The sequence below is a fragment of the Rhinatrema bivittatum genome, chromosome 4, assembly GCF_901001135.1.
Source record: "Rhinatrema bivittatum chromosome 4, aRhiBiv1.1, whole genome shotgun sequence".
In the NCBI taxonomy this organism is placed as follows: Eukaryota; Metazoa; Chordata; class Amphibia; order Gymnophiona; family Rhinatrematidae; genus Rhinatrema; species Rhinatrema bivittatum.
The window spans coordinates 100,186,629-100,211,350 of NC_042618.1; the positions used below are offsets into that span (position 1 = coordinate 100,186,629).

The following is a 24,722-nucleotide window of genomic DNA, read 5'->3' on the forward strand; positions in this document are numbered from 1 at the left end:
AGTAAGATTTAAATTTGCATTATAATTGCAGTCCATACCAGTGGGGACCAACCCAGTTCCAGCTGAGGCTGGGAGTCTCCCCATGTTCGACGTTCACTGGCCTACTTTCTGGGTGCGACTAGTTAAAGAGACAGTACTACCTTTTACTAGGGAACACGTCAGGTGTCCCTCCCGGGGTGACCTGAATGACCCTTCCCTGGGCCACCTAGGCCCAGAGCTGGGGACAAGGAGGGGGCCGTGCACCCGATCCTCCCAGATCGTTCAGATCCCAGGAGGAGAATCACATCAGATCCAGGTGCGAGGAGCGGGCGGTTGCGTGGATCTCCGTTCTTCAGAGGAAGGAAAGAAAGAAAAAAAAAAAAAGACAAAAGAGCCAGCCAGCGCCAGCGGTTCAAATTTATGGAGCGTGGATGAGGAAACGCAAAATTTGGAATAAAAAAAAAAAGGGACAAGCGACGCTGCTATTCCTGTCCTGCCTTCCCTGCGAAGTGACAGCGCTTCTTCCCTGCTAATGACGTCATCGCGCTCCCCATGGCAACTCAGCACGATCCGAGCATTGCCAGGCAACATTTGAGTCAGTCGGCGCTAAAAAGGACAGCTTGGATCACTTTCATTTTAACGGGGCTTTCCCCCCCCCCCCCCTCCCTTCTGTCCTAAAATAATAAGAATAAATGAAAAGCAGGTGAGGGGAAGACTAAGAGTGAGCGGTAAGGCCGGGGTGGCCGCTGGAAGCGCTCCTCCGCCCGCCTCTGTCTGACTTCCCCCCCCCCCCCCTCGGGGGTCTGGGGGCGCCTCCCGTGCTCCGGATGGTCCCGGGGAGATGCGCCTGAGGTCAGAGGGGGCGCCCGCAGGTAAAAGCCAGCCCGAGCCTTCCGGCTCCTTCCTTCCTTCCCTCCCGCGGGACGGTGGACTGGGGAACGGGGGAGGGAGTCTGCGCCGCGGTAATGCTCTGTATGGACTGGAGGAGGGGTGACCGATACGGGTGTAATACTCTATATAGACTGGGGGTAAAACTCTATGTACTGGAGGAGGGGTGTCCGATACGGGTGAAATACGCTGTATAGACTGGGGGTAAAACTCTATGTACTGGAGGAGGGGTGTCCGATACGGGTGTAATACGCTGTATAGACTGGAGGAGGGGTTTCGATACGAGTGTAATACTCTGTATGGACTGGAGGAGGGGTGTCCGATATGGCTGTAATTCTCTGTAAGGACTGGAGGAGGGGTGTCCGATACGGGTGTAATACTCTACGAGTGTAATGCTCTGTATAGACTGGGGATAAAACTCTACGTACTGGAGGAGGGGTGTCCGATACGAGTGTAATGCTCTGTATAGACTGGGGGTAAAACTATATGTACTGGAGGAGGGGTGTCCGATACGAGTGTAATGTTCTGTATAGACTGGGGGTAAAACTCTATGTACTGGAGGAGGGGTGTCCGATACGGGTGTAATACTCTGTATAGACTGGGAGTAAAACTCTATGTACTGGAGGAGGGGTGTTCGATACGGGTGTAATACTCTGTATGGACTGGAGGAGGGGTGTCCGATACGGGTGTAATACTCTGTATAGACTGGAGGAGGGGTTTCGATACGAGTGTAATGCTCTGTATAGACTGGGGTAAAACTCTATGTACTGGAGGAGGGGTGTTCGATACGGTGTAATATTCTGTATGGACTGGAGGAGGAGTGTCCGATATGATTGTAATACTCTGTATGGACTGGAGGAGGGGTGTCCGATACGGGTGTATGGACTGGAGGAGGGGTGTCCGATACGGGCGTAAATACTCTGTATGGACTGGAGGAGGAGTGTCCGATACGGGTGTAATGCTCTGTATAGACTGTGGGTAAAACTCTATGTACTGGAGAAGGGGTGTCCGATACGGGTGTACTACTCTGTATAGACTGGAGGAGGGGTGTCGATACGAATGTAATGCTCTGTATGGACTAAAGGAGGGGTGTCCGATACGGGTGTAATACTATGTATGAGCTAAAGGAGGAGTGTCCGATACGGTTGTAATACTCTATGGACTGGAGGAGGGGTGGCAGATGGGTGTAATACGCTGTAGGGACTAAAGGAGGAGTAGCTGATACCATGTAATGATTTGTATGAATTAGAGGAGAGGTGGCTGATATGGGTGAAATACTCTGTATGGACTGGATGAGGGGGGTGTCTGATACGGGTGAAATACTCGGTCTGTATGGACTAAAGGAGGGGGAGCGGTTACCATGCAATGATTTGTATGTATTGGAGGTGGCTGATAAGGGTGTAATGCGCTGTATGTACTGGAGGAGGGGTGACTGATACCGTGTAATGATTTGTTTGTACTGGAGGAGGAGTGTCTGATACGGGTGTGAAGCTCGGTATGGCCTGGAGACGAGGTGGCAGGTACTGGTGCTTACTTACCGGGGTTTATGCTATGACCGGGGGCTGTTAATGGCAGTGGGGTTGGGAATGAGGCTTCACTGCGCCTCTTTTGCTGAATTTTGCCTGGTTTAGCTGTGGTCATAGAGTGAGCATTAAGGGAGACTGCAGGGCTAGGACTGGTGGAAGGAAACGTCTCTGTAGTACCCTCAGAAAAAACCAAAACCAAATACAACGCTTCTTAGGCTACGAACACCCCAGCTTGCCAGTGCTAACAGTACGATTTGTATTTTAGATATAGTCTCCTTCTTTGTTTGTTCATTGTTAGCAAGAGCATCTTTGTATGGAGAATATATTTCTACCTGTAAATTCCTTTGCTCCTGTTGCCTGCCTGTTTTTGCTTACCTGAAGCCGTCCGTAATCCTCTGCTTGTACAAGTCTGGAGACGCCACTTGGTTCATGTTAAGGACAGCAACAGCAGCAGATGAATTCAAATGATGGAAGATCTTGTTTTGGTATTCGTGGTATGAAATAATGAAAGCAGATGAGAACAAACACGTGAAATCTTAGTCCAGCTGTCTAAATAAATACTCGGTGCTTCTCGATTTCTCCTCGAGGTGTCAGCAGCTCTCATCAAGCGGTCATTTAGCGGCAGAGGCACAGGACTTCTGGTTTTCAGTACTGGAGCTTCGTCAAGGTTGAAGAAGAATCAATTCCTTAGCAGACTTACTCGGTTTAATGTGTTAAAAGTTTTCTGCGAAAAAGATCGTGGTATTTCGATCTCCTAAAAATAACAAGTCGTGCTTCCACCCCTCGGGAAAATATAGAAACAGCAGCTGAAACCTGCTGCCAGCAGCACTAGCTCTTTTTCAGGGTGCCCCATTCTTAGCGCCGTTGCTGCCTCTTGTGGTCTTCTTCTTAATTCTCCTTTCACCAGAATTATTTTATTTTGCATTTATTCATTTTTTTTAAATTGTAACCACCGTCTTTAGTTTTAAAAAATGCTTCTCCCCGAGTTCACTCTTTACTTGCTGAGGCTGTGTTCTTCTTTTGCTTTTTATCAGTGGTGTGCCTGTATTGAGGTGTCCTAAGGAGCTGCCTGGCAGATCCCCGCTATACTTCCCCGGTGTATAATGACGGGGACTGGAGGTTTTAAGAAGACTAAATAGTAATTACTTAGAAATTAAATAGAAGTTTTATAAATGAAGAGGATCGTAATGATTTTGTTTTATTTGCTAGCTGATCTTTCCGTAATATTTTTGGCTCATGCTGATCCAGTCTGATTGCATTCTAGGACGGCAAGGGATCATTTTATATAATTATTTCTTTATTCATTTTTCAAATTGTAAAAATCAAGACATCTTGTCCCCAGAACTCATATCAACATAGGAGACCATCCAAAAGAAAAATTACGAATGCAATAGCAATAGCCCATACATTGACCAATACTTAGTCCACTAATAGGTGCAGAGAGAACTAATACTAGAAAAATATATAGGAAAATCAGAGACCACATATATTTTAAGTCTTATCCAGAAGTGAAAGGGGTAGCACAACTGTATTTTGCAAAAAAAAGTCTCCAGTTGTACAGAATCATAGAAAATATTCTTAACTCCTTGAAGTTTAATAAGCCATTTGCAAAAAAATAAAATAAAATTATAACAGAAACGTAACCTTTAAGGCAAATACCCTTGGTTTACGAGGTGATTTTCTGGGAGAAACTACAGATCACCTTTGTCACCCATTAGCAATTTTAGCACTGACCCAAGGCTCAAGGAACCATATTCAGATGTCCTTATATTCTGACCTAAAACGTGAGTTCTGGTACAGTTTTGTTCTGTTTTATAAATTCAAAAGAGCCAGTGCCATTCAGGAGCCACAGGCGAGCTTGGCTACATTAAGCCAGCGCAGGAAGAAGTGAACATGTCCCTGTGTCCTGCCTATGAGAAGCCTCAAGGGTTAGAGAATCCTCATTCGCTGCTGTTAGTGCCAACAGCCGACCTGAAAAACTGGATAGGAAAAGGCGTATTTTCTAAAGGTATGGAATGGGTCCTGGCTTCTGACACTATGTCTTTTCAAAATAATCTCTGCATTTCAGACAGAGGCAGCAACCTTTCCTATTGCCTTTCATCAGGCAGTCATCACACACCAAGGTGACATTTCTCGAGCATGTGTCAGCAAGGCTTCCTGGGAGGAGACCAGCAGCATGCCGGAGGTGTGCATGTGTGCAGACAGACACCAAGGCAGAAGAGCGAGCCGCACAAAATGCACACCTTGATTGCGCTACTTTCCATATCATTTTTTTTTATGTCTTCTGATGTATAATTTATGTAATTGCACTGTCAACAAGTACTTTTCTTTTGCAGCTGTGGTTAAACAAGCAGGCTTCGGAGAGTGCTTGTGTGCAGGCTGTGCGCCCTAGATCTGCACCGTTATCTTCCACCCTCCCCCTGATGTGTTTAAAAGTCTATGGTAAACCGACCCGATGGGGAAAAAAAAATACCTCCCGCTGGGTCACCACTGACCCAGTAAAGGACCTCTGGCAGAAGCCATTTGTACCTTGTGTTTAAGATTGCCATAAAGGTGAAGGACTGTTTATTAGACACTTACAAGAGAGGCGCATTCCTAAAGCAATAAACATTTGTGTTTGGGGGGCTTTAATACGTAGGCCTTTAAAGCATATTTTCTGAACTGCAATTTACTAGAGATTACTAGCTCAAAATAAAGTAACAAGTTAGATATTACTCATTAACTCAGAAGTTTATTCAGTTAAAGGTAGCAAAAAAATAAGCTGTTTTTCATCATCTTAGGCAGGATGCCAAGGACATTTACCTTGGTGCACAATTAACATGTTAACTGAAGGAGCAAAATGCCAGCATGAAAGGAGGATGTTATTGGCATTAAGACCTGGAGAGGAGTATGTTTAAGGGAATACCTTCCAACATCTGAATAGTGCTCCATTCAACTTCAGGGGAGTAACAGAATTTTCCCTGAGGTAGGAAGCGTGGGACTTCCAAAACGTGGATCGCGTTGGTTTTGGTCTCTTCCCATCTGGTGAACAGATAATGATAACCAGAAGAGCGCTTGTTACAGCTATTTAAGATAAGGTTGGTTTTTTTCACTTTATTTTTTACTAAATTTCTCTAAAAACCACAAAAAAAAAAGGTGGGAAGGAGGCATAGACTGATGATTATATTTGATATTCAGGCAGTGCAAAGACATTGCAGTAAACAATGCAGCATTAAGCCTGGGGAATATGATGGTCTTGCCTTTTTTTTTTTTAAAGATACATTTATACATTCATAAATATTGCTTTTTGGGGGAAGGTTTTGTTTGGGTTGATTCATATAAATCACTGACGCTACTGGTGTATGTGCGCAGAGAGTGGCAAAAGGCAGGGGCTGTAGAAGGAAGAGTTTATGTGTGTAGAGAGTGGAGGGATGAGACAGCAGTAGAGGGGTGAGGTGGTGTGTGGAGAGAGTGGCAGGAAGGCGGCTGCAGTAGAAGGGAGAGGTAACGTATGCAGAGAGTGGAGGAATGAGGCAGCAGTAAAAGGGAGAGGAGATGTGTGCAGAGAGTGGCAGAGAGGAGGCAGTAGTAGAAGGGAAAGGTGGGGGTGCAGAGAGACAGGAAGGTGGCTGCAGTAGAAGGATGAGGTGGCACATGCAGAGAGTGGCAGGGATGAGGCAGCGGCAGTAGAAAGAAGAGGTGATGTGTGCAGAGAGTATCAGGGAAGAGGCAGCAGTAGTAGGAAGAGGTAGTGTTTGCAGAGTGGCAGGAGGTAGAAGAGAGAGATATTACCAAAATCGGTGCCTTCTTTCTAAACGCACTACCAGAATCCTTATCCTTTCTCTCATCACCTCTTGCTTAGCAGGCATGGCTTTGTCAATAGGCACACTAGCCTGTGCCTAGAGCAGCAGAAATGGGGGGAGGGGGAGGGGAATCTAGGGATGTGCATTCGTTTACGACGAAATAGGAAATATAGACGATATTTCCTATTTCATCGCATTTCGGGAGGCTGACAAAATGATAGGAAAACCCACTAAATTTTGTGCGGTTTTCTTAGTGTTTTTTGGGGGGGAGAAAGGGCAAATTAAAAAAACAAAACAAAACCCCACTCAACCCTTCAAATGTAATTAATTGCAACCCCCCAAGACTTGCCCGACACCCCCCCCCCCCCCCCCAAGACTTACAGAAAGTCTCTGGTGGTCCAGCGGGATCCCGGGAGTGATCTCCCCCTCTCGGGCCATCAGCTGCCACTAATCAAAATGGCACCGATGGCCCTTTGCCCTTACCATGTGACAGGGGCTATCGGTGCCATTGGTCAGCCCCTGTCACATGGTAGGAGCAATGGATGGCCCGCGCCATTTTTTAAGATGACACCGGCCATCCATTGCTCCTACCATGTGACAGAGGCCGGCCAATGGCACCGATAGCCCCTGTCACATGGTAAGGACAAAGGGACACCGGCACTATTTTGTTTACTGGCAGCCGTTGGCCTGAGAGCGTGAGATCGCTCCCGGGACCCCCGCTGGACCACCAGGGACTTTTGGTACATTTTGGGGGCGTCGGGAGGGTGGGGGTTGTAATTAATTAAATCTGAAGGGTTGGGGCAATTTGGGTTTTTCTTCGGTTCAGGACAGCCAAAAGAAAATTGGGCCAAACCGTGGGAAATGAAATTTCCTGTGGCGAACCGATAACGAAGGCCGAACCAAAAGATTCAGCCGAATCGCATCTCTAGGGGAATCAGGTTAGCTGAACATTTGTTGCCTTTCAGTTGTGCTGAATGTCACTCAGCAGAGAACACCCCTCTGTATCCTGATTCAATTCTTCCCTTCCAGGCAGCATGCAGGGAACAGGAAAGCCTGTAGCAGACAGAGCAAAGGGAGATCATTTTGGGGAGAGATGGAGAGGCTAAGTAGAGATCATTGGAGGGTGGCAAGAGAGACTGGGGGATGACAGGGGTAACAGCTGAGGGGGGTGTGTGTGTATGTCTCTGTGTGTGAGAGAATGGGGAACAAGGGTAAGGGGCAGTGTTTGTGTGTGTTTGAGAGAGAAGAGACTGGTGCCAAGTGTGTGTATGTGTGTCATATTGGGTAGGAATTCATATCCTTCCTCCCTTGATCTTGGATTCTATCCCTCAGATCCTGGAACCTCCCTTGCTTCCTATCTCTCTCCCTTCTCCCCAGATCCTGGAGTCCTCTACCAAACCCCTCCTACTTCATCACTCCCTTCTTCTCTTCCTCAATCCAAGAACCTCTCTCTCTCTCTCCCTCCTCTTCCTCATTCCAGATACTCTTCTTGAGAGTCCTCCTCATCCTTAGTCCTCTTTCCTTCTCACCCCCTTTCACGTTACCCCATTCCTGTTCCTCCTCCCTTTCTCTCCCCATCCCTGATGTCTCTTCCCTATACTGATACCTGAAATCACTTTTCTTCACTCAATAAAAATAAAATAAATTATACTAATGTTTATAGTGTAAAACGACTTCATTTTTATAATGTAATATGAAAGATAGAAATGTTTGCCAATTTGCTTCAGAGTTTTTTTTTTTACTTTTTTTTTTGCCACAGGATCTGCTTCTGAGTTGGCACAGGAAACTAGGGAACTGTGCCTTAGACCTTCTGCTCCCTGATGTCCAACCTCGGTGGAAGGGGATGGAGGTAGGGTGGTGGTGACAGGGGGGGACAACAGCACTAACAGTGCCTAGGGATGCCTAAATCTATCACTGCCATTTAGACTATTGCAACCTGCTCCTCACAGGTCTCCCAGAGAGCCATCTCTCTCCATTACAATCCATCCAGAATTCAGCTGCATGACTTACTCTATCTTACACCAAAGTTGCTGCACCCACATAACCCCTCTTCTCAAGTGACTTCATTGACTCCCTATCCATTTCCACATACAGGTCAAGCTTCTCTTACCTATAGGAGTCTTCACTCTGCAGCTCTTCATTACTTTTCATCTGTTATCTCTCTCTGCACCCCTCCTCATGCTCTCTGCTCATCAGGCAAGTCGCTTATATATATATCTCCTTCTCCTCTACTAATTCCTTACTCTGTGCTTTCCACCTGGCTGCATGGTGTGCTTGGAATAGACTTCCTGAACTGGTGCGTCACGCTCCCTTTCACCTTGTTTAAATCTCATTTATAAACCCACCTTTCTGAGGCTGCTTTTAAATCTTAACCCTTGATTGTCCCACTTACACCATTTAACCAAATTTCCAAAGTCCCTGTCGCCCTGCATGCTTGTCTTGATTAGATTGTGCACTCCAAGTGTGAACGGTCTCTTATATGTTTTTTTTTGTACAACGCTGCCTAGGACCAGTAGCGCTATAGAAGTGTTAATCAGTAGTAGTGATAGGGAAAAGGAAGCAATAGAAGGAGAAATGGTGTATGCAGACAATAGCAGTGAAGTGATGGTAGGGGGAGGATGCACATTTGTTTACACAGTGGAGGTGAGAAGGCGGCATGCTGAGGCCTTCCCAGGTTTTCAGGGAGCAGCAGCAGCAGCGCACAGCTGAGAAGTCTTTGTGCGGTGGGTGGAAGTGTTGACATGGTGGGAGGGTGCCAAGGAGGCAGTGATGATCCGAGGGAGTGCGAACATGATAGGGGTGCAAAAGGTTGCAGTGAAGAGGCAGAAGCCTGCAATGATAGCAGTGTGCATGTGGGATAGAGAAGTAACAGCCTCCAGGAGTGAGGCAGAGAAGGATGAGCATCCAGCAGCAGACTGTGTGCACATCTACAGTGTATCTTTGGGGAGGCAGAGATGGAGGGTCTGCCTTAAAAAGCTGTGTGTGGAAATTGCTGAGGTTTCTGCCTGAAGGCATGGACGTCACCTTGCATGTTTCCCTCTTCTTAGACAAGCAGCAGCCTGCGCACAGACACCGAGAAGCAGAAACCGCAGTCACCTGAGACTGGAAAGCAGCATCTTGTGAAGGTAAGGCAGCAGCAGGCAGAGCAGGGCGGCTTGGGAATATGGGGCCAAAGGGAACAATTGTTAAACCAGATCTTGCTTGGAGTAGTGCTTGCTCCTGACTCTCCTTGGGGAGGTTGGAAATTTAAAGCAGCCAATTACAGCTTTGAGTTTGAATGCCCAGGGAGGGAAAGGCGGGGAAAGGAAGGGGGATGCCTTTATTTTTATGTTCAACCTCACCACTTCACCTGAGAAAATGCTGCTGCTAAGATACTTGAATCACCAAGACCACTTAATTAAGATATTATAATTCAGAATGACAAGGGAGAAAGCGATTTCTGAAGAAGAGTTTCTGGGTATAAAATGCACAGAGCAGACAATGGACCTGCCCTGGCAGCTGGTGTTGCCTTAGTTTCCTTGATCAGATTTTTGCTACGAGTTGCTTTGCAGAGTTGAAGTTTCAGGGAACGCAATCAGTAAGCCTCAATAACTTTTCTGCCCGTATATATCACTTCCGCTACAACACAATTGTCCAGTAGTGCTCTGAATCCGTATAGAGCGTGGCTCTAAGCCCCACCTGAATGATACACTAGATAGGGCGTGCTCAGCTACACGCTTCCCTGTATGCAAGCACGGACACCAGTGGTGTATCATCACACTGACTTTGCATGAACGTCAATCCCTGTAAACCCGGCGGCAACCTAGTATTTACTCCCAGTCTTATGCTGTATAACATTTAATCAAGTATGGATGATCCACACATATAGGTCATGGCAGATGAGTAGTAGCCTAGTGGTTAGAGGCACAGGCTATAAACCAGGAGACTAGGGTTCAAGTCCTGCTGTTATTCCTTGTGACCTTGGGCAAGTCACTTTACTTTCCATTGCCTTAGATACAAACTTAGATTATAAACCCTCCAGGGAATTTGTTACCAGAGGATGTAGTTAGTATAGCTGTGTTTAAAAAAGGATTGGATAAGTTCTTGGAGGAGAAGTCCATTACCTGCTATTAATTAAGTTGACATAGAAAATAGCCACTGCTATTACTAGCAACGGTAACATGGAATAGACTTAATTTTTGGGTACTTGCCAGGTTCTTATGGCCTGGATTGGCCACTGTTGGAAACAGGATGCTGGGCTTGATGGACCCTTGGTCTGACCCAGTATGGCATGTTCTTATGGGATAGGGAAATACCTACAGTACCTGAATGTAATCCACTTTAAAGTGCAAAAAGCAGAATATTAAAATAAATAAATGTTCCATGTGGTGTCTATTGGAAAAGTACTTAGTATACCTGTCTTATGGTCTATGATCCTGCCTGAAGTAACATTGTATTGTGTGCCAAGATGAGCTTCTTTCCTATCACCTCACTGTGTTCCTGGTTGGCATCTGTTCTTTTGGAATCTAATTCTTTTTTAGATAACACGCCACTGCTTTTTTTTTTTTTTCTCATACTGCACTATAACAGGGCAAAATATCAACGCTACTGTGCTTCATCCAAGAACCCATTGTGGTCCAACATATATCCCGATGTTCGTGTAAACGTGCACTGCTCCAATTCCTACCAGTGTAACTGCAGACGTATGGACCTGTGTGCAAATGCTGGGGTCTGAATACAAAGCTTGGTTATGTAACCTTGCAATGCCTTCCGATCTGCTTTGCTTTGGTGCTCTGGCCCCTTGTACAGTTCAGGCCAATTTAATCTGACAGGATGTATCTGTTGCTGCAGCGAACCTTGGAGAAAGATGAAGAGATAAAAAATTTATTATAGTGATGTAACAGGCCCTTTATAGCAATGAAAGTTTCTCCTTTCAAAGTACTTCGTGTACCATATTTGCTACTTGTTCTAGCAGTCCAGTTTGCAATAGTGCCCATTATGACAGGTCTATAATTATTTGCTGTCAGCCAACCCCTTGCTATAAAAGAGAAGTCCCTCACTATTTGTAAACCGTCCAGACTGGGTTAAATCTTCCTCCTATGAATACCTTTAGGGGGATTTCTGTTTTGTTTTGTTTTTTTATTCCGCTGGTAGCCTAACTGACAAATATCTTTAGTAATAATTTATGGGAAACATGTGACTGTAACAAATAGTGCATTGTTTGATTTTTAATATCGTTCTCTCCCCTCGGGATGCGATCCTGCTATCTAACCACCCCTAGCCTCCTGTCAATCCACAGCTCCCGCCCGATCCGCAGTGCACTGAGGCACTTCTAGGAGTCAGTAGCCACCTTAGCCCTGCCTCTCTGGCTCATCGTTCATAGCAGCGAGCGCTTCCCCCTGCACTACAGTAAGTGAGGCACTTCCAATGAATTCAGCAGTCGCCCTACACCGGAGCAACCTGCAAATGTCAGCTGTCACCCCCCCCCCCCCCCCCGGAATAACGCCGCGTTAAGGAGAGGCTCCTGCAGCCCTGCACGTGTATCTGTGCCTTAGCAGCGGCGGCGGCCTCGGGGGCCTTGAGGCCGGGGAAGCGAGAAGGGAGGGGGAGAAAGCAGACGGATACTTCGTGCTGGGTCAGGGAGGCGGAAGGCTGGCGGCCACTTTGTTGCCATTCGCCTGCGATTCAGCAGATCTGCCGGCCTGAAGGCTGGCGAGCAGGCACTGGGCTCCCTGCAGCAGAGTTGTGTGTGTGTGTGTGTGTGTTTGTCATCCGCCACACCCTGAAATCAAACTCACAGCGAGGTGCAAACGGCATTGTACAAACATGTTAGCGCCCTCCCCTCCCCCCCGCCCCGACTCTCCTCTCCTCTCCTCTCCCGCCGTTTCCTCCTCGCTGCCTTTCCCACACGTTTCTCAGCCTCTCAGCCCAGCCCAGCCTCGCCTCCCGTTCCTGGAGCCAAGCAAGGAAGGCAGGGGGTAAGTTTTGAGTGGCCGGCTGGTGAATGTTTCTCTCCAGGCGGCCGGAAAAGGTTTGATCAGGTAGCTCAGTCCGGCTCGCAGGGAGTGAGGGGCGATCTATTGGGCAATGACAGCGATCAGCAGAAGTAACCTCTGCCCCCTCCCGCAGCGGAGGCAGCACTGCGGTCAGGAGATCAAGGGAGGGGCGCTGGGCAGTAAGGAAAGTTAAACTCAAGGGGGTACACATGTCACTTGCTTGTTGAAGCGGAGGGAAGGAAAATCATGGGTGGGAGATCAGCTGAAGAACGGAAAGGTCCCTGTGTCTGGATTGCCTTCTGAAGACTTATGTGTGTGTGTGTGTGTGTGTGGGGGGGGGTGTTAAGACAGCTCCCCCCGACCAATGGTTGTAGAGAGTTGAGTACCCAGCCCCCAGTGTCCTGCTGCTTGTGGGGCAAGAGCTGAACATTCTGTGACAAAGCTCCTGAGACTGCCTGACACTTCTGCAGCACGTTTGCAAAAACGCGCACCTTTTCGCATATTAAATAATGTCACTTTTGGTTCTCATTATAAAAAGAAAGCAGTCCTCCAATCTTGTTTACCTGTCTGCATAATTTAATTTATGTTTGAGGGTGAGGAAACGGAAACTCAGGTATTAGCGCACAGAGGATATCAGGGGGGAGGGCGAGAGGATGGAGAGAGGGTGAGAGGACCAAGGATGCAGAAAGAAGGAGAGGGTAAGAAGGCTGTGGACAGGGAACAAACAAGGAGATGGGAGAGGGCCAGGAATGGGGGGAGGAGAGTGAGAAAGAACTGGAGCTGGAGGGAGGAGAAGGATGGAGGATTTGAGATGCATGGGGAGAATCTGGGATCACAGGAGGAGGGAGTCGGATGTGCGGGAGGGAAATCCTCCCTTCCTGGCTTTAGCCATGCTCATCCTTGTATCCTCACTCCCTAACTTCCTCTTACGTCCTCCATTAAAAAGAAAAACCCTGCATGTTAAGCCTCACCTGCCAAGACCTGGTGCTAACAGGTATTTCTTCACTGTAGTATTAGTGGAAACTGTTTTCCTTCTGACTTCCTTTATCATAAGACAAAAAATTTCAGCTGCACCCTGCATTTTTTTCATATGTGTAGTTAATCTGGTCTGTGTACCTTTAGGCTAGATTTGCTCCCTGTTTGGATTCACACTACAGAGTTAACAGGGAGTGAATGTGTATTAACAGGTATTTGAAAATTCCTCCAAGATAGAAATGAACTACCATATGGCTTCCCTCCCTCCCCCCACCCCCACCCCCACCCCCTATTTACCTTCTTATGCCACATAAATCCATACAGATGTCTTAACTTCTCCTGATGCTGTTATTCTTTGTTGATTGTTGTCTCACATTCTACAGCCAAATGGCTCGTATGGCCCCTTTGAGTGGCACCCAGCAGGGTGGTTGCCATTGCAGCAGCCTTGATCTGCTACATCTTTCCTGCTGCTCTCCTCCGGTGGCAGGGAGTGGTTGTCATCACTGCTGTGCACTGTGTGTCTCCTGCCCTTCTTCAGGGGATGGGGTGTGTGTGGGGGGGAGGGGAGATGCTGCTATCTCTCCTGCTTGACACCTGTCTGGCTTCACCATATGTGTCTGGGATCAAAGGAGCATGTTCTGAGGCTCGCCAGCTGTCAAAATCAACTCACTTCAAGAAAGTGGCTCTTGGAAACTTTCTGTATTAACCGATCCTTTTCTGGGAGGTAGTTTTAGTCCAAGAGAACTACTAAATGTGTGTGAGTGGTGTTTTGTACTTAACACTGAAGCTAAGCTTGAACATAAACAGAAGCTGTTCCATATATATCCTGGAGTAGTTCCACATTGTGAAAACAACAGGAAGCCAAGTCAGACTAACTAATCCAGAACTAAATACTGTATTAACTAATCTAGGAGGTGAAAGCTTTGTGTGTAAAAAGAGCATTAGCGCCTTGCATACACCCACCCCATCACAGAAAAGCACAGGACAATTTTTCAAAGCCATTAACGCGATCAATTAATGATTAACGAGTGTAAATTGACAGTCTGAAATGTGCCTGCCCCTCCATTCATCTAAGAGGAGGCGTTTGAAGTCTTCTTTCCTTCCATCCTCTGAACTGCATGGCGTTATGCCTTGGTGGTGTTGGACCTTAAGTGTCTGGTGTACATTTCTTTACTCTGGGTGCTGGCTTGTTTATGATGCCTTATGTATAAAGAGAAAGAGCCTTCAGCTTGAAAATGCCATGGGTCCTTAGTAGATTTCCATGTGTTCGGCTATTGGGGTCTGGTGTTATCTAGAAGCAGGGGCCCTCTGGCGTGTTACTCTCGTGTGCATACTAGACAGCATTTTGACAACATGCTGCTTGGGGTGCAGTATAACAAGTGACTTGACTAGCTGCAGGAAGGGTTAAATTACTCTTATATTCCTGCACAGGCTCAGATTTAGGCATAGGCAACTGCCTAGAGCACCAGATTTTAAAGTTGCCAAATATCCAGGCCAACGAGTGCTGCTGTGGCACTTTGCTTTTGGCCACCAAAATCTGAAATGTATGCCCTGACCCTGTTGGCTTGTGGTTGTGAAGTGATTGCATAGCGATGGTTTACCCCAGGGAGTGCTTTGTTGTATAGCGCAGTGTCTAATTGCAAAGGTAATCCCTTGAAGCATCAGAGAAAAGTGCTAAGGAATGGGGAGTGAAAAGATGAGTGGTATGCACTACAGCAGAGGATTGCCTCCAACATCTCCCCCAGCCTTTCTTTCTAGTTCCAGCTCATTTTATGCCCTATTGCAATTTCAGTAAGAAACCAGACCTTAAAGTCTTATCGGTACTCTTCTTTCCAAAATAGAGTTTGGCCCAGCAGTTTCCTCCTGTTCCATTGGATTTCCAGCTCAGTTGGAGCTAGTCTCTACTGGGCTACAGCACCTTGAGTCTTTGCTTGCAACTACCCAGGGATTTTCCTCTCATTTCATAACTTCCAGCTAGCCCAGCCTTCACACTGATGGTCTTTGCCTGGGGTTACAGACCATGGCTCCTTCTGGAACTTGATACATGTGCACCTGAGTCTGCCCAATAGGTGTCGCTATTGATTGATGGTTGAGACTTCCACTCAGAGATTGTGAAGGCTGCCTTTGCAGAATCCCTGGCCTTAGCCAGCTTGCTAATTGAATTTGGCTCTTCACTCTGTTTCCAAAGTAATTAATTCACCATCATATTAATGGAAGCGACTCATTAGCTCAGACAGTGAAGTAAGTCCATCAAATGCATAATCTGTCTGATAACATATGGGAATGTGGAATCACGTGAGGTTTCAGAACAGAAATATTTCAGATAAGCTCTAGTTGTTGTCATAAATATTGGTACACATGTTAATCATTTTTTCATTTTTATCTCAATAGTTTCATTTGTTTAAGGTTGAAGCTTCTAGGATCTTGTTTTAATAAATGGAGTCAGATTTTCTTAGAGCCAGGATACAATTTCTGATAATCTTTGTGCTTGTATCTTGAATCCCTTGCTGTTAGTTACTTTGTGCAAATTACACTCGCGTCTATATGAGTGTCTGTTCTGTGAATTCCAGGTCACATCTGCTTGGTATACTAGCTACAAATCAATATTTTTGCACTCTGTGGATGCAATAGCTTCTTTATTCCTTGTTCATGACATCATCTCTCATATAAGTGAAGGGTCTCTGCTCAGACTTGGCCCTTTTTGCCTTAAATAGAAAAACTAAAGGAGGTCCCTACAGACAAATTCTGTATTTTAAAAAAATGTAAAGCCTTTTTTTTAAAATCAATAATTTTTATTAGCAAAGCACAACAATAAATACAATAACAGTAAAGTAAAACAGAGTACAACCGTACGGTAAACAGTTACAAACAAAAGAATCACTAAAGTGAGCGTAATAATAAAGATTGCTGGGCAATGCCATAATTTTTTCTTTCTGTCCCTTCCCACTCCCACCTTCTAATCTTCAGCGTTAAGTATTTAAAAGTTAACGATGTGTTCTTGAGATCTTTAGTGAGTCTTCAGTTGGGGAATCTTGATAACAAATAATAAAGAGAATAGAAAGTAAAGCATAGAAAAAATTAAGACACATCAGTGCAAAATAACAATTCAAAGGTCATAAAGCAATTGTTTTAGTTTGAAAAGAGAGAGAGTGCCCAAATTTCCATCATTTAATCAAATTTTTTGGAGATGACTTTGTAGCCGATAAATATTCTATAGTCAATAGTTTACAAAGTTGTTGCTTCCATTGTGCTAACAGGGATGTGGACTCAGTCCAATTAGATAGGATTACTTGCTTGGCTAATAAAGAAACCTTATCTAAAAAGGATTGCTAAGATTTTAGCAAACCAGGCAAGATCCCTTCATATAGACCAAACAGCCATAGTCTAGGTTGCATGGGGATATCTGATCCCCCAAAACAAAGAAAAAATTTCCTAAAATCTTCCCAAAATGGTTGGACAATCGTACAGGACCAAAAACAGTGCACAAAATCTGCTCTCTCTTTTGTACATTTAATGCAAGTCGGAGAAGAAAATATGCCCATCTGAAATGCCTTGGCTTGTGAGAGATAAGCCTGATGCAAAAACTTAAATTGTGTTTCAGAAATCTGATTTATGTGCTCAAAGCATTTCTGTAACTCAGGGTTAGTAATGAAGGGAATGTGGTTTCATCGTTCCAAAAGATCTTGACAATCTACCCCCTGTGGATATGTCTGGAGAGCTTTATAGTATTGTGCACATGAATATCACTTACTGTCCTCCCTGCACAAAAGCTCTTCTAAGAGTTGAAAGCCCCAAATTAATGTTATCAAGTGAAAGGTCTTGTACGTATTGTCGGATTTGCAAGTATCCATAGAAATCTTTAGAAGAGAGATGGAACATTTCTTGTAATTTTTGAAAACTATGAAGGGAGGATGTCCTAATAGAATATAATTGAGAAATGCGATGGAGACCCTGATTCCTCCATTGAAGAAAAAGAGCATTATACATTCCCGGGGAAAAGGAAAGGTTTCCCCAAATTGGCAGGCAAGTGGTTAAAGTACCCGTAAGGTGAAACAAGGAGTAGATAGACCTCCAAGCTTGTCTACCTGAGAGTACTATGAAATTGTGTTGTACATTAGCCGGAAGATCCTTATGCGCAACTTGTAAGACAGCACCCAGAAATAACAGATTTACTCACCCCTGTAGAAAATTTAATGGAGAAGTATAGGTTGTTTCAAAAGTCCAATCTCATATATGGTGTAATAAACATGCAGCATTATAAAGATGTAAAACTGGGCAATTCAAGTCTCCCGCCTTTTGAGATCTCATAAGTGTGTGCAGGGGTATCCTCGGCTTCTTCAGCCCGCACAGGAAAGATCTAATGCTGCTATTAATCTCCTGAATACCTTTTTTGGGCAACCACATGGATAGCATGTGAAACATATATATATCCATTTAGAGATTTCCATCATCTTCAGAAGGCAGACCCTGCCTGTCAAAGGCAAAGGCAGTCTTTGCCAAGACTTAAGATTTTTAAGTAGGTTCTTCTTCAGGGGGCCCACATTATAATTATATATCTTAGTTACATCAAAAGGAATATGAATGCCTAAATATTTCTGTTGTATCTGCACATCTGCTGAGATTAGACCATTAGCTAAAATGTTTGAAACTGGACATTGATAAAACAGAGAAATATATTCCACTATGGGACCTCAAAACACGAACCTTCCCAGGACAGAAAACATATAATCCCAAGACACTCTATCAAAAGCTTTTTCCGAGTCAAAACCTACTGCCAGGGCATGGACTTGGTTAGCTTTACATGCTTCCATTGCCAAAATTAACTTAATAATGTGAGATCCAGCAAACCTGTTTTTGACAAAACCCACTGGATGGCGGAAATTTTTCTGCAAGAATAACTTTTCTGCAAGAAAACTTTTCTGCAAGAATATGAGCATAAAGTTTCAGATCACAATTTAATAGTGATAAAGGTCTGTAGGAGGATGCCAGATTGGGGTCTTTTTCGGGTTTCACCAGAACCATTATAAAGGCTTTATTGAATCCTATTGGAAATTCCCTTTTCTGGTAAGCATCCATAAAGAAATCACTGAGAGTCCCTGCAATTTGAAGTCATAGTAACATAAAAATTCATTGTATACCCATCAGGGACTGGAGCTTTATGAGGCTTACTAACCTGTATCACGTTCATGACCTTAGAGCTAAAAATAGGGCTACTGATATAATCAAGCTATGAGTCCGTTAACTGGGGAAGAAGAAGACCCTGAAAAAATAGTATTCATCTTTTACACCTCCCTCTCTATCCTCTGTGTATAACAGCTCATAGAACTATTGCAAAACCTCAGTGATTTCCCTAACGCTGTAGCCATCTGACCAGTATCTCAATGGAGACCCTAGATAAAGGTTTTCCCCTTCCAAAGTTTTACCAATCTAGCCATTAATTTACCCAATTTATTGCCAAATCTAAAAAATGTCTGCTTAGAGCACCTCTAAGATTTTTGGGCTCTAAGATGCAAATAAGAGTTTAAACTATTGAGGGTTTTTGATATATGTCCTAATTGGATTGGGTGGGGTAATTAGCTAACTTTAGCTTTGCCTGCCAAAGTTGATTTTCCAAAGAAAGAATAGTGCCATTAAGTTGCCTATTTCTTTTAACCCCATAAGCAATGATTTCCCCACGTAGTACCACCTTAAACATTTCCCAAAATAGGGTAGGGTTTGCTGGTGTTCTAAATTATTTATCATGACCTATTTCAGTTTGTTTTTTTCTTCTAATTTTATTTCATTTTATTTTATTTAATTTTAATTGCTTGGATGTTCTCGACTTAGTTTTATTATATTATTGCTTTTATTTTTTTAATCTTATATTGTATTGTATTATATTAGAGCATTTTAATTTGCTGATGTAATTATTTATTTTACTTTATTGATTGTTTTCTTTTATGCATATTTTGGTTAATCATGTTTTATCTCTTTGTAAATTGTTATGAATTTATTTCACACTAATGGTTTATAAAGGCATCAAATAAATAAATAAATACATCTGAAACTCTTTCCATTTTTGAACCAAAAAAGATTTAAATTCCTTATCATCTACTAAGTGCCCTGGGAAACACCACGGTCTAAAAATATTTCTGTCAATAGAAAGCCAAAAATCTGGCCAGGTCAGGGTGTGATCAGCTACTGCAATAGGGCCTATTTCTGCCACATCTACCTTAGCAAATAGATCTTTAGATATTAAAATATAATCAATTCTGGATATCATCATGTAAGCATGAGAAACGTGAATATTCTCTGACTTCTGGGTTTAATACCCACCAAACGTCAAGCAATTGCAAACGGTGACATAAGAAAGCAATACCCTTGTCTGCATTCACCCTAAGACCTCGAGGTGAAATTGATTTATCCATATTAGCATTATGTACACAATTATAATTGCCCACTAGCAGTAGGGAACCCTGAATATGTGTCAGCACCTGGGTTATCAAATTAATAAAAAAACAAGTGATCATATCATTGGGCACATATACATTGCAGAGGATAATGAGTTGGCCTTACAGTTTACCAATAACAATAAGAAAACGACCATCCGGGTCTTGAGCTTCCTTCAGTATCTGGAATGTAGTATTTCTTTTTGCCTTTTGCTGGAGTGTAATAGCAAGCTGTCGCCCATTCCCTTTTACATTTTTGACTCTCCGTGCATTAAGGTGTGTTTCCTTTGGCCCTCTTTAAAGTTTGAAACACTTTATTTCTCTTAATAGGGGAGCCTAAGCCATCTACAATCCATGAAACTATGCTCAGCTTACCCCCCATTTGGAACAAGACAAGAAATTAAGCAGTCAAGATACTTCCTCGGAAATAGTGGAGGGCTCTCAGCTAACCCCACCACTAAAGAGAAAGCAACGTACTCCCTCCACCAGTATAGAAGGTGCTTGGGTAAAGCAGTAACAGGTAGTGGCCAAAATCTACCTAAACATCCAATATTTGAGATGTAATTCCACTTCATAAAACAGATTTCTGAGAATTGTAATAAGGAGTTTACCCCACACCCAGAATTAACATCCTGCAACACCAATTTCTTAGTGTCCTATTCCCCCTCTCCCAATCCCCCTCCCCATACCTGTATATACCCCATAATCTGTTATATACAGCAACAAACAGGATCACCATAGAATGTGAACAGGGGCCATGCCCCCCTAACCTCGCAGCTGCTAGGAATAGGATGAAAAAAGAAAAAAATAACAACAATGTTAGGAGCCGCGCTCGCGGCACGCCGCGCCCGAGGGGCGCCGCTTACCAGCACGGCAGACCGCCGCAGTTGCCCTGATGTGGTGCTGAGTCGTGGGTCCGGGGCCACGGACCGCAGCACAACATGGCCGCGGCGTTTCGGCTCCTCTTCCTGGTTGCTGGCTCCGCCCCCCTTCAGGGACTAACATCGTTGCCTCTGATTGGCTGCTGGATACCTCCTGCAGCGGGATTGGCTCTCCCCTGGTATGCCAGCTGGAAGGAGCTATTTAAAGGCAGGTCTTGCACCTCAGACCTTGCCTTGACTTCCTCTGGGCTCCTGGCTTGTTCCTGTTTGTGGTTCCTGTACTTGATTCGTGGTTTTGACTCCTGGACCGGCTTTGGTGATTTCTCTGGCTTCTGACTCCTGGACCGGATTTGGCGAATTCTCTGGCTTCTGACCCCTGGACTGGATTTGGCGAATTCTCTGGCTTCTGACCCTTGGACCGGCTTTGGTGAATTCTCTGGCTTTCGACCCCTGGACTGGCTTTGGGGTATCCTGTGGCTTTCGACCATCGGACTGACTGTGGAGTTTCCTTCAACTCCCTTAATCCGAACTGTTCCACCTTTGAGTCCACGACCTGCTGGAGGCGCCAGCTCAGTTTTACTTTCCACAACCTGCTGAGGACATCCACCTTTGAGTCCACGACCTGCTGGAGGCGCCAGCTCAGCCTTACTTTCCACGACCTGCTGAGGACATCCACCTTAGAGTCCACGACCTGCTGGAGGCGCCAGCTCAGCTTTACTTTCCACGACCTGCTGAGGACATCCACCTTTGAGTCCACGACCTACTGGAAGTACCTGCATCCAGATCTCTGTGAGAGTCCTGGTCTAGGCCTTGCCAATCAGCGATCGAACATTCACTCCTCGCTGAACCAAGGGTCCACATCCCGGAAGCACAACAGTAAGTCAAGGCCATGGACCCGGCAGAGGCCTCGGCACTACGAGCAATTCCCGGCCTGGCACAGAAAATAGTCGAACAACAGGGTATGTTAGAAGCCATGGCCGCCTCCATGGAACGACTTAATGCTCGATTAGACGCTGTAGTTGCTACGCAAGCTACTTCACCCGCAGTCAGTCCGCCAACTGCACCTACTACACATATGCTGCAAGGATTTCCTCGTCCGGTTGTACCTTTACCGGTTCCACCTCGGTATGCTGGAGATCCACGCTTATGTTTAGGATTTCTGGACCAATGCAATATGCATTTCCGGCTACAATCTTCTCTCTTCCCGGACGATGTAACCAGAACCACCTACATATTGTCATTGTTAGATGGCAAAGCTCTAGCATGGGGTTCGGCCCTATGGCAGAGCGCTGATCCAGTACTACAGGACTTCTCTCGCTTCATGGAATTGTTCCGGTTGGTGTTCGAAGAACCAGGGAAAAAAGCCGCAGCAGGATCTACCCTCCTACACCTTCGTCAAGGAGGGCAAGCCCTCATGGATTATAATATTGAATTCCGAACCTTGGCGACAGAGCTTCGGTGGGAAGAGGCCACCCTTCGAACAATTTATTTGGAGGGCTTATCTACGAAAATCAAAGATGAACTGGCGGCCAGGGAACTTCCTGCTTCTTTAAATTCACTTATTGAATTAGCCACCAGAATTGACCGACGAATTCAAGAAAGAGTCCGGGAGGGTCTGGGAGGTAGACGACGCCTGACCTATTCCTCCACTCAACCTCCACCTCTCACAAATACCCGAGAATTACATCCTAATGAAACCACTACTGAAGAGCCCATGCAACTCGGCAGAGGTCCCTTGTCACCCGCTGAACGTCAGAGGCGACGTAGAGAAGGACTTTGTCTTTATTGTGGAGGTTCCGGTCATAGGATTGCAGGCTGTCCCATCCGACCGGGAAACTCCAAAGCCTAGGGTCCATGGGGGGAGTAACCCTAGGTCTTACATCTCCAGCTCCCCCACTTACGCTACCTGTCACCCTCACAGTTAAAGGACATGCATTTACCACCTTGGCCCTAGTGGATTCCGGGGCCGGCGGAGAATTTATCTTACAAGAAATAGTCGAGCAACTACAGATTCCTACCCGACCCTGTCCCAAACCATTAGTCGTCTCCTCTATTCATGGGGATCCTTTACCAGGGACCATTACACATCAGACGGAACCTCTGGAGTGTCATATTGCACCAGATCATCGGGAACAAATTACGTTCTACGTACTCAAGAAAGCCATTCATCCAGTGGTTCTGGGTATTCCGTGGCTACAGCGCCATAATCCCCAATTTGATTGGACTACATTAAAACTAAAGCAGTGGGGATCCAATTGTCTGGGAGCATGTTTAAATAAAACTTCTTGCACACAGAGTTTTATTTGTACCTCTGGCCTAGGGAAATTACCCTCCCAATATGAACAATTTGCGGATGTATTCTCCAAAGAGGCCGCGGACATCTTACCTCCTCACCGGGAGTTCGACTGTGCTATTAATTTGACTCCGGGATCCACACCACCTCGAGGGAGAACGTATCCCTTATCCGTTTCAGAGACGCTAGCCATGTCCGAATATATCCAGGATAACCTGCAGAAAGGATTTATACGAAGATCTACCTCTCCGGCGGGAGCTGGATTTTTTTTTGTCAAGAAAAAAGATGGGACATTACGACCTTGCATTGATTTTAGGGGGCTCAATGCTATAACCATCAAGGACAGATACCCGCTACCTCTCATCACAGAGTTATTTGACCGGTTGCAGGGAGCTCGAATTTTTTCTAAGCTGGACTTACATGGCGCCTATAATCTAGTTCGGATTCGTGAGGGTGACGAGTGGAAGACGGCTTTTAACACCAGGGACGGACACTATGAATATTTAGTTATGCCGTTTGGCTTAACTAATGCTCCTGCCGTCTTCCAAAACTTCATCAACGAAATCTTCAGGGATCTACTTTACGTCTGTGTGGTGGTTTATTTAGATGATATCTTAATTTTTTCTAACGATTTACCAGCTCACCGTCAACATGTTCTACTGATTTTGCAACGTCTACGGGAGAATCATTTATATGCTAAATTAGAAAAATGTGTTTTCGAGACTGCATCTGTTCCCTTCTTAGGGTATATCATATCTCACCGTGGATTTCAGATGGATCCGGCCAAATTACGATGTATACAGCACTGGCCTCAACCAACTGGTCTCCGCGCTCTGCAGCGGTTCCTTGGATTCGCCAACTATTACCGCAGTTTCATCAAAGATTTTTCCAAGCTCGCGGCACCACTTACTGCACTCACCCGTACTGGGGCTAATGTTAAGTCCTGGCCTGTGGACGCTATTGCGGCATTCCAAACTCTTAAAGACTCCTTTTTACAACAGCCCTGCCTGCATCACCCGGATCCCAGACGTCCCTTCATTGTCGAAGTTGATGCGTCCACTGTAGGAGTAGGTGCGGTCTTGAGCCAAGTTTCTGTCTCTGGCAAGTCTCATCCCTGCTCTTACTTTTCGAAGAAGTTCTCACCCGCTGAGCGCAATTACTCGATAGGCGACCAAGAGTTGCTCGCCATTAAACTTGCTTTCGAGGAATGGCGCCAGTGGCTGGAGGGGTCTCCGCATACGATCACGGTTTTTACGGACCACAAAAACCTAATCTATTTACAGCAGGCTCAGCGGCTCAATCCACGTCAAGCCCGCTGGGCACTTTTTTTTACCCGTTTTGATTTTGAGATCCGATATCGACCCGCCAGCAAAAACATTAAAGCAGACGCGTTATCGCGCTCTTTTGTCAGCGAAGACATCTTGGAGCCCATTCAAAACATCATTGATCCTGCTCGCATCATTCTCTCTGCGTCTTTTACGGTTCCTGTTGGCAAGACAGTGGTACCTCGAAGACTCCGCACCAAGGTATTGAAATGGGGCCATGATTCCCAGGTAGCTGGGCATTCGGGGCAGAAACGTACGCTTGCCCTCCTGCAGAATCACTACTGGTGGCCTGGAATGCGTAAGGACATTCGCGCCTACGTAAAGTCTTGTCCTACGTGCGCTCAACATAAGGATCCTACTGGACGGTCTTGGGGGCTGTTACAACCTCTTCCGGTGCCTGCCACACCTTGGTCTCACATCTCCACGGACTTTATTGTTGATCTGCCGCCTTCTGAAGGTCATACGGTCATTTGGGTTGTGATAGACCGCTTCTCAAAGATGGCTCATTTTACACCTCTACCAGCTCTTCCATCTGCTCCACGTCTGGCTCAGCTCTTCATGTTACACATTTTTCGTCTCCATGGCATTCCACAGCACATTACCTCTGACCGTGGACCTCAGTTCACTGCAAAATACTGGCGGAGTCTTTGCACTAAATTCCACATTGCTC

At 45.4% G+C, this 24,722-nt stretch overlaps 1 protein-coding gene across 3 annotated transcripts in view; it reads left to right on the top strand.

Annotated features, from left to right (window-relative positions):
- Positions 1-559: 559 nt before the first annotated feature.
- PAK6 (p21 (RAC1) activated kinase 6) overlaps positions 560-24,722 on the top strand; it is a 103,667-nt gene continuing 79,504 nt past the window's right edge. The window contains exons 1-3 of one of the 3 annotated variants that reach the window (XM_029598513.1): positions 560-851; positions 7,935-8,024; positions 9,223-9,300. In XM_029598513.1, coding sequence (XP_029454373.1) covers positions 8,019-8,024; positions 9,223-9,300 — 84 coding nt within the window. In that variant the 5' untranslated portion in view covers positions 560-851; positions 7,935-8,018. Of the gene's footprint in view, positions 852-2,172; positions 2,388-5,336; positions 5,471-7,934; positions 8,025-9,222; positions 9,301-24,722 lie in introns of those variants that run through there. The other 2 variants (XM_029598514.1, XM_029598512.1) reach the window with 2 other exon arrangements.